Source organism: Athene cunicularia (assembly GCF_003259725.1).
Source record: "Athene cunicularia isolate RWA chromosome 21 unlocalized genomic scaffold, athCun1 chr21_part1, whole genome shotgun sequence".
In the NCBI taxonomy this organism is placed as follows: Eukaryota; Metazoa; Chordata; class Aves; order Strigiformes; family Strigidae; genus Athene; species Athene cunicularia.
The window spans coordinates 6,201,667-6,217,274 of NW_020799127.1; the positions used below are offsets into that span (position 1 = coordinate 6,201,667).

At 41.7% G+C, this 15,608-nt stretch overlaps 1 protein-coding gene across 2 annotated transcripts in view; it reads right to left on the bottom strand.

The window, feature by feature from the left end:
* The window catches only part of DVL1 (dishevelled segment polarity protein 1), a 64,580-nt gene that overhangs the window by 24,072 nt on the left and 24,900 nt on the right, over positions 1-15,608 (bottom strand). For both annotated transcript variants that reach the window (XM_026862587.1, XM_026862586.1), the window contains one exon: positions 3,377-3,515. In XM_026862587.1, coding sequence (XP_026718388.1) covers positions 3,377-3,441 — 65 coding nt within the window. In that variant the 5' untranslated portion in view covers positions 3,442-3,515. The remainder of the gene's footprint in view (positions 1-3,376; positions 3,516-15,608) is intronic.

The window sequence follows — 15,608 nt, forward strand, 5'->3', positions numbered from 1 at the left end:
TTCATTCTACTTAGCATTAGACTGGAAGAATGGAAATCGGTTCCTTAGAAAAGCCACAGTTTAGGTTTAGTTCAAGAGGACAGACAATATTTCAGAGAAGTAACTACTTGAGCTAAAACAGCCTCTCACATTAATTGCACAAAACTGATGATCAGAAGGAACTGCCTGAACATTTTTGTCTGCTTACACATTGGCTTCTATACAGATAAACATTAGAAAATGTTACTTATTACACTACAGAAACCATATATAGAGAGCTTGCTCAACTCATTTTTTTTTTTTTCACCACTTCTTGGGGGAAGCTGGACAATGACTTCAGTTGCCTTAATAAGCCAATGTGTAAGTAGAAGGCAAGAACGCCTGTTTCGGCAAGACTCCCACACCGTGTGAAAGCATATTTGTGAACATCGGGTTTCAGAGTCTCTGTGATTTCTTAGAAAGGAGTCAAGCCTGTATCTGTTTTCATGTAGCTATGGCACACTTCATCTACTCTTCCTGTAATTTCTCCTAAATCCATAGCCTTAATGCATCCTTGCTGAACCCTTCATAAACACAGCGTATCTCATACTTTAAGAGTATCTGGATGCTAAAGAGCAGCTCAAACCTATTCTAATGAGGAGTAATACTTTGATCTCTGAATTATCCCCAGAAATGAGTAAAAGTTATTACTACAATCTGATGAACAAAACAGGATAGTATATTTGAGCTTTTGGGCAAAATAAAAGTGCAAAGATGAAAAACAAATCTGGAATCATAACTACCGATTTCCGCACTAGCTACTGGCCAAAACCCTGACTGCACTTCTAAGAGAAAGGCTAATAGATCCTACAGAAGAGATTTTTAAAAAGAATAATAATAATAATTTGTCCAATCTACATTGCCCAAAGGAGGAAGAAAAGGTAACAATTTGTTAAAGAAAGCTTATCCGTATAGTTTAAAAAGAACTAATGTTAATTTCTTAAATGAGAAATAAAACACAATTGAGTTATTTTAGTTACATTGAACTGAGAATACTAATTGCAAGTTGCTGACAATAATCCTACAGCTACAGATGTTGTATCTGCCAGACCTTTATTCACTGAACAGAAGACAGAAATAACACTTACTGTAAAGCTCACCATGAGCTCCCTACATCACTATGTACTCAAAATACCACCTACTACCTGCAAATAACACTCATGTTGAGTTATATCATACATTGAAAAGAAAGGCAATAAATTCTTACACTTACACTACTTGAAGGGTTCTTCACTGTCCTGTAATATCTGTGAACAAATTCACTGAAACAAAAAATTATTCTCTAACTAAATGCAACAGAACTTTCTTGGATTGGAAAGCAACCAACTCTAATGCACTGCTTCAAATCAAAAATAAAATAAACCCAATGTCAAACACACACTGTTAGAAAAGCATCCTCAATCTTGCAACCCTTTCACTTCCAAGACAGTAACACATCCTTTACATCTGATTCCTTCTCTCAATGACCTCCTCCACATACAATCTCCTTTACAATGCACCAGAGTTCATCAGCTCTTCTTAAACAAACTTACCCTCTTCAACCTCTTTTTCCCCAGGCCGCTGTCTCCAGCAGATCTGGAGCATGCTCGATTTTCTATTTGGCTGTATATGCCTCTACAGAAAACTTCTCCCTGCCAGCACAATCTCTCATCTGCTTGAGAACATCATCACGGTAACACAACAGCATACCTTAGAGCATTCCATTTAGTTGTTCTTCCTGACTAGCTGGCCTGGCAGCTATTCTGTGTGCAGAAAGCTTCTGCCCTAGCCTGGAAAGGAAAAGGCCTGCGCAGCAGCTTCGAAGAGTCTCTTCTCAGGTCAGACGCAGGAAGCTTTACTTTATTAATATCAAAAGATTTAGCTGGGTCTAGTATAATGGGTTCAGCGGCCACCCTGGCTGTGCTAATCCTGCCCTACTGCATATCTTGCTGCCATGGAAATGATTAATTTATTTACGAGAAACATCATCAGCTGCAGGGTTGTTGTTGGTTTTGTGGGCTTGATTTTTTTAGGGAGGGAAGGAGGGCTAGAAGCCCTAAAGACTTTAGGAAGGCTTAGAGTTCATTCAGGTTAACTACTGATCCTGCCAACCCTTTATGCACACGAATATCCAGGTGAAGTACAAAGCATCTAGAAGGCTAATTTTCTGTGTCTTCAGGTTGTTGGCAACTTCACTGTAACTGCAAAATAAGTTCTTGAAACTAATTCAGGACCAAATCTTAAATGTTCATTTAGTTATCCTTTCAACGCTTTGGAAACATCCAGTCTTGAAATAGAATTTGAAGAAACTTCTGTTTTAAGCTATGACTAACTGCAAGACAAAACAGATCCACTGAGTTCAAGAAGCTAATAATCTATTTGTAAACACAGCAAATGTATAAGCATCTCCAGGACTACTTGTTCTTTGATGTTTCCATTCTACCTAGAATTTAAGAATATTACTTTGCACCTTATGTGTTTTAGCTACAGATCTCTAGCAACAACCAGAGATCTGTAATCTTCTTGTTCTCTGACAATTAATAGAAATCTCTCATGGGTTCCCATAGCTCATTTGGATGAACAACAGCTCTAGAGACAGTGTTCACAGAATGCTGTCACTGCAGCCAGGAAAGGGAAGAATATTAGTTTTGACTGCTTTTACATCTTTTAAAAATTTTGAATCCAAGAAATATAAACCTTTCACAGAACAAAAAAATCTTTAAGAATAACAGGGATGTCTTGAAATGGCTTTTTCACAAAAACCAATAAATAATTCACATTCTGTCTGCACAAAAAGAAAAAAATAATTAAGTAGTCATAAATATATGGCATCACAGCCTGCCTTTGCAATAGCATTAACCTTGATGAATTCCCATCCTGCTTATAGGTCTCAGACTGTGCAATTACATAGGAATTCCCTTACAATTCAGCTTTAGTGAAGTGCATACTTATTAGGAATCTATGCTGAAGTTATTTTGTTACAATATTCACATCATTACTTTATAAATAAGTAGAGAGTTGCACATTGCTTTGATCTTAAAATGTGATCATTCTTGCTATTAAAAGGAAAGAGCAGGAACATTAATTTTTCTCTTAATTGGAACAGTGGCTATAGGCAGCTTGGAGAGCGACCTCAGTAACTCAGCTTGTTTCTCAGAGCAGGGATTATATACAACATGATGTTACCAATGAATTTTCAATGCTCAAATCATATGCAGCAGGGAAAAAAAAATTAAAAAGGGGGGAGGAGGGAAATAGAATGTATAAGCCTTCTCTTCTTGCCAGTCAGCAAGTTTCAGGAAAGCCCAGAAAAACAGTCAAGTGGTTGGGAAACATGCCAAGAGTATTTACCAGCTCAGTCACTATGCGGATGCCCTACCTGCTTGTGTTGTCATCATCATCAGAGTCGATGAAGCTGCTGGATTCCAGCTCACTACTCATCATGGTAGAAGAGCTGTCATAGCCAGGAGGGTGCTCACGGTGCCTGTCCAGTTTCGGGTGGCCATTGATCCGAGGGACTGAAAAAAACCCAAAATAAATGGAGTATTACTTGGCAAGGAGGAAGAGCAAGGAAGAAGTGGCACGGCGGGTAGCACGACATTCACACATAGCTGCAGACAACTCTGCAGGAGGATCCTTATGCCAAAACCAAGCTCTTTGCAGAGCCTGATTTCATTCAGCAGCTGGAAAGCTGACTGCCCTGGCTGGCAGTAACCTACCTTTTTCCTAATTTTTTCATTTGTCTATGGCTCTGTTTGTGGGCAAACCATAAATGGGTCCAGACAGAAGTAGCAGGCATGAACACGTACTATAATGGTATAATGGCATCAGAACAGCAATTAGAACAGCCATGAGAAGTCGATGTCAATAGGAAGGTACGTATGAAGATCTTGGAAAAGCAATAGTCAAGGCAATTTGAGTTTGGTATGGATAGGCCTAGCAGGACAGAAAATGTTAATCAACATTCCTTGATGAATTCTACTAAGATCTCACCCATAAAACCACCTTTCCCTTGACCTGTGCTAAGTGTTCCTGTCCCCATACCCACGCCACCTTGCCTGGGCAGTGCAGCTATCTCAAAGTCACATTGCCTCGACCACTCCACGTGCATGCAATGCTTCGGAACAATTTCTTACTAATCCCCAGCTGTGCCAATGTTGTCAGACACAGAAACATTCCTGCAGATAATCCCCTCAGTATGAATGCCCTTTACTTGAAGGCAGCAGTGATTCATCTTTTTCAAGAGATATTTTATGGATTTTCCTCTGCAAAGCAAGCTCCCCTGCCTGCTTCCTTTCAGGGACCTCTCACTAGAAGACCCATAATCTGTAAGTGCTCTATTTTGCCAAGAATGTTCCTTTTCCCTGAAACAAGAGGCTCAACTTGATAAGGCACCTGGTCAAGAAATAAACATAACAGGCCTCAAGGGCAGACTGATGTTTTAAAACACACTCTCCAAACTCTCACACTCTCCACAACTCCCTCCCAGGTCCCGGGGATCTGCCCTTCAATTACAGAATAGAAAACCTTCATAAAGGAGGAATGTCTGCAGTAGGAATTAGACATGATGCTGTGCAACTGTACACACCGAAAGTTAATTGACAGTTCTTGCCAACTATCAAGGTAACACGGTTTGAAAAACAAGGAGCCACCCTAAATATCCAGCTGTGAGGTCCACCACGGCTCACCTTCACTCCTCTGTTTCAAATTGCTCAGCAGTGAAATAAAAAATCTGATTAGTTTTCTTTCTGCCTGAGGAACGCGGGCCTAATTATTCATGTCCATAAAGGGTTTTAAGAGATTCAGTAAAAGGTAACAGACATATATGAGATCTCCATTTTTTACACATATATCTAAACCATTTCTGCAAAGCAAAATAATTGAAGTATATGGCTGTAACAAATTCTCCTATGTCACTTCCATATCCCATTCTATCACTCAGCTTCTAGGCACATCCATAGGCTTACAAAATGGCTGTGAAAACTCTTAAGCTGGCTACCCAAGACTACCACATCTTCTTTCAATTATAGAGTAAAACCAAAGCTCCTTCCCCCTTGCAATAGCACCGAGCTTTGGTTTGAAGAGAAGCTCAACAGTACGAACCCTTCACCACCCAGCTCAGAAGTGATACTTGGTTTTCATCCTGCCACATGCTGAAGGGCAGTTGAGATTATACCATTTATTCAAGCCTTGAATCCTCTTCTGAAACTAGCACATACTAGTGATAAAGAGTCAGGGATTGCCTGCTGTCCTCTAGGAACTGCCTCAAAGACCAAGTCTGTGTGGTGGTTAAAAAGTTAAGCTTTACAGGTTTCAGTTTCAGGCTCTGCCTCCGGGCCTTACCCCTAGCACTTCCACCTCTCACCTCCCTGTGTGTAAAATGGAGACAGAACAGCATTTGCCAGAGATTTTTAGACCACATATTCTACAGTACCGAAATCCTCTCCTGGTGTAATTTGCTCACCACAACTACCACCATCTGCTCCCAATACTGGGTGGTAACACTAGACCTCACCGAAAAACCTATTCATCAGTTAACAACAACTCAAGACTTCAGAATGATAACTCCTCATAGACACAATGGGTAGAAAGTATTTAAAGGCTTGAAATTTCAGTTCTGTCCGAATCAAGGTGTTCATCAGTTTCCTTAAACTCCATAAACTGGGAGCTGACTATTAATGTGCTCCTTTCAGTACCACAGGTGATTAGGTGAAAATAAAGTACCTTCAGGAATCCCACATCCACACTCAAATAGTCTCCTAGCTCTGCCTTTAAACTAAAACCTAAGGAGCAGCCAATTACGCTCGCATATGCCAGATGCATACAGATAAAAAGAAACACAAAGGCTGGCCAAATTATAGTTCTTCTAAGCTGGCACTAACAGCTGGTGTTAGAGATACAGTGGGTTAAAGACTATACTGCATTGTTTCTTCTCATCCGGAACAGGCAACACTGACCTTTAAGAGTCAAGGTCAAGTAATCCAGTCTACAGAGTCCCTGAATGTTCAACCTCAGCTATTTATGCAAAAAAACGCTATTTTTCATTCAAAGCTGCTTTTATCCATAATAAAAACAGGGGGAAAAAAAAAAAAAACAAAACAAAACCAAACAAACAAAAAAGGGAATGACATCCACATTCTAAAGCTGAGAAAACAGCCCTTTTCAGCAAATTAACAGGTTTTAGACAGTCAGAGTTCCGTCTTTTAAGACTAAGGAGAAAGTCACAGACCTGAACAATTAAAATTCCTCCTTTTCTTATGCTACAAATTAATTTTAAGATTTCATATAATGCAACCTAGAGTTCAAAATATTTCACTAGATCTGGAAACCTGGATGCTAATCACAGCATGGGACAAATTCAACTTGATCTCTTCAACCTCAGCGTAAGTATAAAAACAAGTCCAGCCACCTTGTCCATTTATTCTTTGTTTCTAACACAGTGAAACATCAGAAACTGTGGAGCAAATTAAAGCCTCTTATTCCAACAGATTGCATATACCAAATATGCATTCACTGGAAAGCTAACAACTGACATTGGCACCACCATCCAGCAGCCAGGTAACTTTAAAGGAAGCAAAGGATTCCATACTCTGATCGCAGGAACCCCTTGTCTCCCTTCTAAACACACCTAATTCCAGAACTGTTGGCTTGCAAGAATATCATCACAACCAAATCTGTACATTGGATTACCAGAACACGTGCAACACTATCACACTTACAAGCTCAGCACAGTTTTCCTGACGAGGGTACAGCCACCAAGAAAAGGTGGTGACATGTGCAGTGGTTTGTGGCGAAGCACTCATGATTACGAGCTATGATGGACAAGAGACTCTCACTAAATGCAAATCCAACACAGTTCCAAGCAACAAGCAAGTTGGTTGCTGATCACTCGATAGTCTTGCTTCCACTGACATCTCCTTTCAATAGGAAGTGACTGCAAATCTTATGAATTTACTAGCTGGCACACAATTTACAAAAAAATCTATTTGCCCCTTCTGAATTTTAAATTCGTTTTTCATAGAGGAGCAGTATAAAAGCCAGAATGGATAGATGTCAAAACATCAGCTCCGGAGAAAACACATTTCTCCACTTGAAAAATCCCTTCTTTTTTATTACTGTGCTTGTTTTCCCTGCCCTCCTCTGCTATTCATCACTTGCAACTTATAAAAGTAATCACATCAATGTTGGGTGATAATGTTGATTTGATTTGGAGAAGCTGACATTAAACAGAGCCCTGATATTAAAAACAAGCCCCTGTCAGAAGCAGTTTCCCCAGCTCCAATTGGGTGGGTAGTAGATTACAGAAAACAATAACCTGGATTTTATCCACATTTAACTAGTATAAATAGGAAGCAAATTTAGGCAGTATGCTTCTCTCATCAGAGATAGGTTATTTACATTTGGCTTTGATTATTATTAAGTATACAGCCCAGAAAGAAAGTTGACAGCATGATTTTGTAATATTTCTCTGCAAAACTAGTCTGTTTATGCAGCTGGGGAGGGAGGGCGGGCGCCTCTGGTCATCAATAGGTGGGTTGTCTCAAGTGCTCACTAGAAATCCTCACTCCTGTCTCTCCCATCTCAAGTCACGATTATTAGACAATGCAGATTCTTCATTTCATTCCAAGTGGGTGGTCTAAAAGCTTTCACTCTTGTGGACCTTTTCCACTCTAAAACTCCGTCCTGCATTCACTTCTCTGTTGAGAATTCTGGATGTCATCAATTAGGGAGCACTATACGTAGGTATCTACAGCCCACCACCTCTCGAGCAGCCCTGGTGCAGCTGGCAGTGAGGAGTGCTGTGAACCCAGGACATGGTTCAAAGTGTCACAGCTCATCCATCATGGGTTATTTATTCAGAAAATTTTTGCCCTTAAAAGCTCTATGAGCAGATTGCTATTTTATTGAATTTGTAATTCAGAGTCATTTGCCTAATGCTTTCACTAGATAAAACTCTGTAACTCAGCTAATTTGTCTTTCCTGCCCCTAGCCACTGGACAGCGTGGTCAGCAGTTGTGTAATTTTTCACTCCAAATCTGAATTTTCTTCCTGCTAGCATCTTAAAAGACTGTTCTCATGATGCCTCTAAGCGAGCTTCCTTCAAAATTTAACTTTATATTTACTAAAGAATAAAGTAATTCAGCTGTCAGCCAGCTCTAACTGCTTAGCACTGGGCTCAAATACAAACTTTCTGACTGTTGTGTCGTTCTTATAAGAAATGCTCTTCCTCTCCTGCTTGGCCTCAGGTGTATGAAGGATTACAGCACAGCAGACACATGCAACATGCTGATTATTTTACAGTCTATGTAACTACTGGCAGGAGCTGAAACCTTCTGGCTTCCCAGAACATCCTACAGTTCAAATTTCCCCACGGTAGATGTTCACTGTTGTTTCAGAGACTATAAACTTGGAAGCCAGGACTTGTGTTCCTATCAGATGGAACAGGACTGCTAATAACGAGTCTCAAACAGCTTCCTCATTTATTATCAGGTGAATAATTTACCCCCACACAAATTTGATCACTTCACAACCGTTATGAAGACTTATTCTTAATTCTTATGAAGACGTTATGATGACCCACATCAATGCTCTATGCTAGTTCTCAGGGGGGAGTTTTCACACAGAGGACGATTTTACGACCAGACAGAATTTTTAACCCGCTGAGGGCTGCCTCAAACACGCTGTGCAAAAACATGCCACTGGAGTGTTTTCTTTAGCACCCCACCTTTGAGTGAAATAGCAGTGCCTCTGTAGTACCTGTTATACTGCTAGATCACCTGCACTAGGCAGTGAAAAAGCTGAACTTTCACTGGTTTGCTTTCCAACTAAAGTAACAGAGAAAGTTTTAGACGAGTGATGCTTAGTGCTTATGGAGGATTTTCCAACAATGAGGAATACAGAAGAAGCCAAGGCATGGAAATGGCATCCATAGGTATTTTCCCCTCAAGCCTATATATTTTCTGTGTTAACAAAAGAATAAAGAAACTGCAGTTTGATCCAATGCCATAGCCTGTATGTGAGAGACATCTGAATGACTGGCTGACCCTGAAGGGATGCACTATTAACTCTGAAGACTCACCAGCTGGAACGCTGCAAACTGTGCTGTAAAATTCACTTGAGAGTCACCAACAACAGTCCTGAGGGCCTCAGGCAATGGAGATGCAGGTCCCATTTATTTCTGTGTAAAGGTAGCAGAGCTCATGCCCGAGAAATCAAGGACAGAGTCAGTGCTGCAGCATGTAAATCCCAAGGAACACTTAAGAGCAACGTGTTCAACATGGCAGGATTCAAACTCAAGAGACTGGGGAGCATCCAGTTGAGGATTTTATCAATGCTGCAATACATCAGCATTAGACATAAAAACTCCCCAAACCCATTAACAGTCACCCAAACTTTCACATGCCCTTTAGATCCAGTGTACATTATCTCATTTTTATACTGAGTACCTCAGTTTCCCTGCACAAAACAAGGGCACTGACTGCTTAGAAACTTCAGTTGAAATGAATGTTAATACCTACAGCGATACATGCGGGGCTGGGCTTCTGGATAGCATCTGACTGGTTCCAATGGCCTCATCAGGTGGTGACACCACTTGTGACAATATCTCTTACGGGGAGTGGGTCTCAGAGGGGAACGCTGCTGTGAGTGGAGCTCCTGTTGCCTCTCCTGCTGTGGCTGGCTCCTACCAAAACACTTCAAAAACGTGGGAGTGACCATTTCCCTGCCCACGCTGTGCCCACTTAAGGAAATCCCCAGTGTGCACTGTGACTGTCACTCTGTCCAAGTCCAACAGACACATCCAGATGTACATGGAGCTTCCCACAAGTAGTTATTTTTCACACACAGTGCGAGAGAAAAAAAGAGCCAGTTCAGGGCTCCTGCTGGGACAGAAAATTCCATTCCTGAAGACTCAAAGATTAAGACAAAAAATGTATTTTTTTGCATGCTCTTCCTCCATGACATAATCCCAAGGAAGCCCGTGCCCAAGAGGCAGCGCATCTGGTAAGCAGTGTATCTTGAAGGACTGGGGAAATAGAACAAAAATCATTTGCACTGACTTTGCCATTTGCCACTCTGCCATTTCCACAACACACTTGGCAATCACATCTGCTGGATACAAGTCACTTTTTCACGGATCAGTTCTGAAACGCCAAATCCTTTTATAGCCACATTTTTAATGGGAGCCTGTAATATGACATAGCTCTCTTTATCCCAGTAAACCATACATAAAAAGACCTCTGGAATTTGCATAATTACTTTTTAGAATACAGTCAGGCTACTAGCAATTATACTGATTTGGGGCTTCTTTTAAACTATCTCTTATTTTAATGTATTGTATAGAAAGGTATCTCAGATCTAAATATATGGTTTTCCAGTCTCTCACAAAATTTCTCTAAAAAAAACCCCAAACAGGTATGTATGTTTCTCATAATTCCACATACTTCTGCTAGTGTCTTTATCAAGAGCAAAATGCTTCTCAGCTTTAAGCTGTTGTAAATGCTGACGACGGAGCAACTCCACTTGTTTTAGAGAAAGTCTAAGGCAGACGAATTGCTCTCTGAGGACACAAACCATTTAAAGCAGCAATACTGTAAAAGTTCACAAGGCCTAAATATGGCATCATCATTAAAAACGGTAACACTGACAAGTTTTGTAAAAATCAGAGCTTGGCACATGGCAAACCACAGCCACACTATAGAAACAAATGTTGGATCTCACACGGGTACATGCTCACGTCTAGCTGAGGTTCACTGAGACTTGCATTTTAAAGTCTTCACTTAGAATCGGGGACAGACCATACCTTGGTATCAGATTGAGGTTTCTGTTCCTTCTGGTGAAATCTCTGACTTACAATCGACAGAACTTTATGTACTTCAAATACTCTCTCAAACCACATGCCCTGGCATCACTCGTGTGTACTTCAATGCCACAGCACAGAAGCAATGTTTGTTGAATTATTAACTTCTTACAGCGGGGATCCCGCTCCCTGACTGCGGGGATCCCGCTCGCTGACTGCGGGGATCGCGGCTCCCTGACTGCGGGGATCGCCGCTCGCTGACTGCGGGGATCCCGCTCGCTGACTGCGGGGATCCCGCTCGCTGACTGCGGGTCCCGCGTTACCTCAGCTGCGTGCGGGCACCGACCTTCGAGTTCCTCCACGGAGACTGGAAAGCGCCGGCAGAAGCAAAGCCCTCCCCCGCCAGTGAATGGCCTCGGGGGTGGGCAAGCTACATCCCCTCCTGGGGTGACTGGGGGTCAAATTATTCTAGGGGAAAGCAAGGCTGCCCTTCGGAATGACAGAATAAAAAAAGGACAGTCCTACTGACATGGGAGCTGGAGTCCCAGAGGATCGTGTTTCCAGTATACAAAGAAAACACAAAACGTGTTTTAGAGTGGTCTTGTAGGTTCGGCAGACCCACCAGAAAGAATAAGCAAACAACAAATTCCTCCTGTCCCATCCCTGTCTTCTCATGGGGAAGGAAAGTGAATTTGTCACGTGTAAAGCACTGCCAGGGAAATCGGATTCCAGCAGCAGCATCACACACCGCTCAGAAGACAAGACACAGATTTCGACGGTTTTACAAAGTCCTCAAGATTCCTCACAAGCATGAGGTGCAAAAGAAAGTGAACGGCACAGCCAAGCTGAGGTGGATGAATGACGGCAGTAATGTGTATGTGGGTATTTTGTCTGTCTGCCCCGGCTCCATCTGACAAGGGATTTTGCTGCCTGCAGCAGGACTGCACCTGGAAGGCTGCAGTCAAATCTGAATACCACATCAGCAGAAATTCGTTGGCACCTTCAAAGCCACTCCAAACAGCCAAAGGAACCGCCAAAACACTAACACAGAGCTACAGAAGGAAATGGAAAAAGACCTTAAATCTCTGCCTTTTGAACCATGGTGTCACTTTCTAAATTCTTTTCTGCAGGTCACATCCAAGCAACCAAACCCAGTCCTGCTACAGAAATGCAAAGACCCCAACAAAGAAAAAACCTGTATCTACATGCAGTTTCCCTCCCTTTTTCTCTTAAACTCTTAACTTTTCTATAGTGACTTAGTTATATCAAATATAAACATTATTATGTTATTATAATAATTAAATGTATTTATCATACATGGATTTTTAAAGTCGTCTGATTAGCAATGTGTGGACTACCTGTGTAAATTAAAACGTCAATTTAGGGTTTTTCCCGTATCATTGAATATAAACCAAAAATGGAAGAGAATTGTTCTTTGAGCGCTATGAAAAAGGTTCACTCCATCGTTTCCCTAAGAGCCAGTGCACAGCTGGATTCAGCTGGAACTGGAGCGGGTGAACAGATGTGAGGTAAAGAAAAGGGCTTTTAGTCTCATTCTGCAGATCTGAAGAGACACTGACAGCTGAGTTCAACATCCGTATTTCTAGATATTCCAACTAAAATACACCTGGCTAATATACTAGATCAGAAGAGCTCACTAGATAATGTTGTCCCCTGTTTATATTTTTTCCCTTTCCTTTTTCCAGCTCTATCTTCTCAAACTTTAAACAGAAAAAATGAGTTCAACTTCACAGGTTTCCTGTTTGAACTAGATCTTCTACAGAAAAGCTCCTATATGCTGCTCCAACAGATAAAAGTGGCTTTACCAGTATGCAAACACACTTCAATTTTAACAGTGTTTTACACCTCCTAAACAGCAACAGCTAGCCTTGAATTCACAGGAAAGGTTTCCTGTGTAATTTCGGTGTGCATTTACATCCATAAAGTTTTTGTAATCTTTACACAATTAATTCCCTTTTCTAAGTTTTTTTTGATTTAGCTAACACTGTCTGGGGGGACTGGGGGTCAGGAATCATTATTATAATTGAGCAAGCAAACACAAACCATGATTATAGGGGGGTTATTCATAAAATACTCCTAGATAATCCACGTCCTTAGTCTAAACAAGAATCGTTCTCTGCTCTGGTTCAATGCCCGTCCCACTAATAACCAGGGACTTTCTGCCCTGCTGACCCCCTGCTCCTGTTTCTTCATTAGAGGATGACAGAGTGCACTGAGACTGTCTGACAAAAGCCTTTCAATGTGTCACAGAGATTAGAATAAAGCATAGCCTCGGAGGTTAAAATATGTCCTCCTTGACTTTTATCAACAGCAGCATAGGCCCTGCCTGAGGGACAAAAGCACATCAAAGTACTAAATCAAATAATCCTTGAAAGCAGAAAAGAGTAGAGCAGCATCTGCTCAAGGAAGCTGTAAAGAGGGTTCCGTGACACTGCAGAGAACAAAGGTGTGAGTGTCTCAGGAAGAAGTCATAGCCAAGCTCCCACTTAAGAGAAAAAACAACAGAGCTTCCAACCCCCACCAATGCAGAAAGTCTTTACCAATTATTACCAGGAAATATGTTACCACTTTTTCAACGAAGACTTGCAACCTCATCTGTGCAGCTCAGTGCTGCAGGCAGGGGTTAGAGTCTCCGCTACAAAAGTAGGGAAGAACGTCGAGTATTACGTTGTCCACTCCTGCTGGATGCTTGTGCCCATCTGTGTGCTATACCCCTATACCCCAACCTGTGTTTGAAGTTCTCTGGAACCCTTAAAGAGCCCCTCGAATCGCTCTACAGTGCTGAGAGCAAGGCTTCTAGACATCACCACGGGACAGATTACAACCAGTACCAAAGGCACGCAGTCCCACACTGCCCATATCCCACTACGGCCATCTAGTCACTTTGAAACTTCAGGGGCTCACCAGACACCTCATAGTTGTACATGACAGAGCCTTTCAAAAGCAACAATTGCTGAGCCCTGTATTTTCAGCTACCACTGTTCAAGTTCCCACTGCAATTGTTTTGTAGTCCCAGCCCTTTTTGTTTGGATTCCTTGGCACACACTACGGTAAAGAATACATATACCGCATCAATGACTGGAAATCTGCAACAGCTCCTCTTCCCAAATACTTGGGGATCTCTAAGTGTGCCCACATTAAGAGCTTCTCAAAGCACAGGTCATTATCCAGCATTTTTCAGCTGGCTGCACAATAGTTAAGTTCACCCCACAGCAAACTCAGTGTTGAAACACCAGTGTCGACACTTGACATCTGCAGACTTGTCAGAAACCGAGCAGTAGCTATAAAACATTCTCCAATGCCAAAGAAAACTTGTCCCTTAATTACCTCCCTAATTAGAGCTTCCACAGTCCCCTTTCCCACTCCTCCTCAGGAAATTACACATGGGAGCTTTGTTCTAGACAGCAAGGGGTCCCAAGAACATGTGCCAGGCAGACCTCCCACGTTTCTAATTAAGATCCTCACTCTACTTTCACTTAATAGGACTTTGTCAACTTCCCAAAGCAACGAGGACTTTTGTTGCTTTAAGAGAGAAAGTGGAGCTCTGACATACTGACAGCTCAACTCTTCCAGACTAATTCTGTATGAAGCTAATGCCAGGGGATAGATTTGCTACTAATTAGTGTGAAAGGTGATCAGGAAAAGACATATTCCCCAATTCATATAAAAGCATCTTTAGATACAAAGCCTTGCCAAAAAAATATTAAAATTCTCCGCATATGTCACCTCCATGGTATAATAATCATTATACCTTAAAATATATATACACACACACACCCAAAGAGGAGGCAACTATGTCCACGCTCACCTCACAGGGCTCATCTTTCTCAGCTGGTTCACTTTATTAACCCCACTGAGAACACAACAGCAGCATCAGAGCAAAACCTCTTTACACTTGCACTCTTGGTGTGTAATCTCATGCCTGAAGTATGAGAATCATACAGCAAATTTAAACTAGGCAATTCCCTGGGGAAAAATTACATCTCTCTTTGTTGATCCTTCACTGTTTGCCCAGCTTTCTGAGCATCCGTGGATGAGAATTAGCATCTGCTTTGCATATACAACATCGTACACTGTTCTGCTTCCCATGAGCAAAGAAGAGTCTACTAAAAATTACTGAAAAGGAACACAGTAAGATGAAAATCTGGGAGACCCTATAAACAAGTTGTTTTGCTACAGGTTGGTGCACAAATAACCAAAGCTCTGGCAGAGGACTGACCTAAGTGTAAAGCTTTCCTTAGACTTCACACAGGTGTAAATCGGGTCCAGGAGCAAAGTGCAGAAAGCACCTTCCCCTAGCACCTATCAGACATTCGGTTCAACACAGAATTTGAGCACATAATAGAGGCTGACCAGAATCGTTTGGATTTAAGCATACTTCCTTAAAGTCAAGCAGGCGCTCAGGTGATGAAAGGGCCAACAACAAACCCAAGAGCGTTCCGTGGCTGATGAGGCTCTGCTGATGCCGTGTGTTTGGACATCTACAGCAGGGAAGGAAGGAAACTACAGATTGGTGACTGCCCCTCTGGCTTCACCTTCCTCCCATTCTCCATTTAAAAGGAAAACTTTTGCTAGGCAGAACTTGTCCAGCTGAATCACTTGTGTTTCCTGATTTCATCAGTTGTACAGTGCTACCAGAGAAAGGCTTCTAGACAGACACAGGACAGATTCAACACCAGTAACAAAAGTTCTTCCTCTCTCTTAAGTATAGTAAGAACCAGAGGGGTAATTCTTCTGAAACTACATCCCGTCTCATTTTTCTCCCTATCTCTGCCAGATATTTCACTAAGAA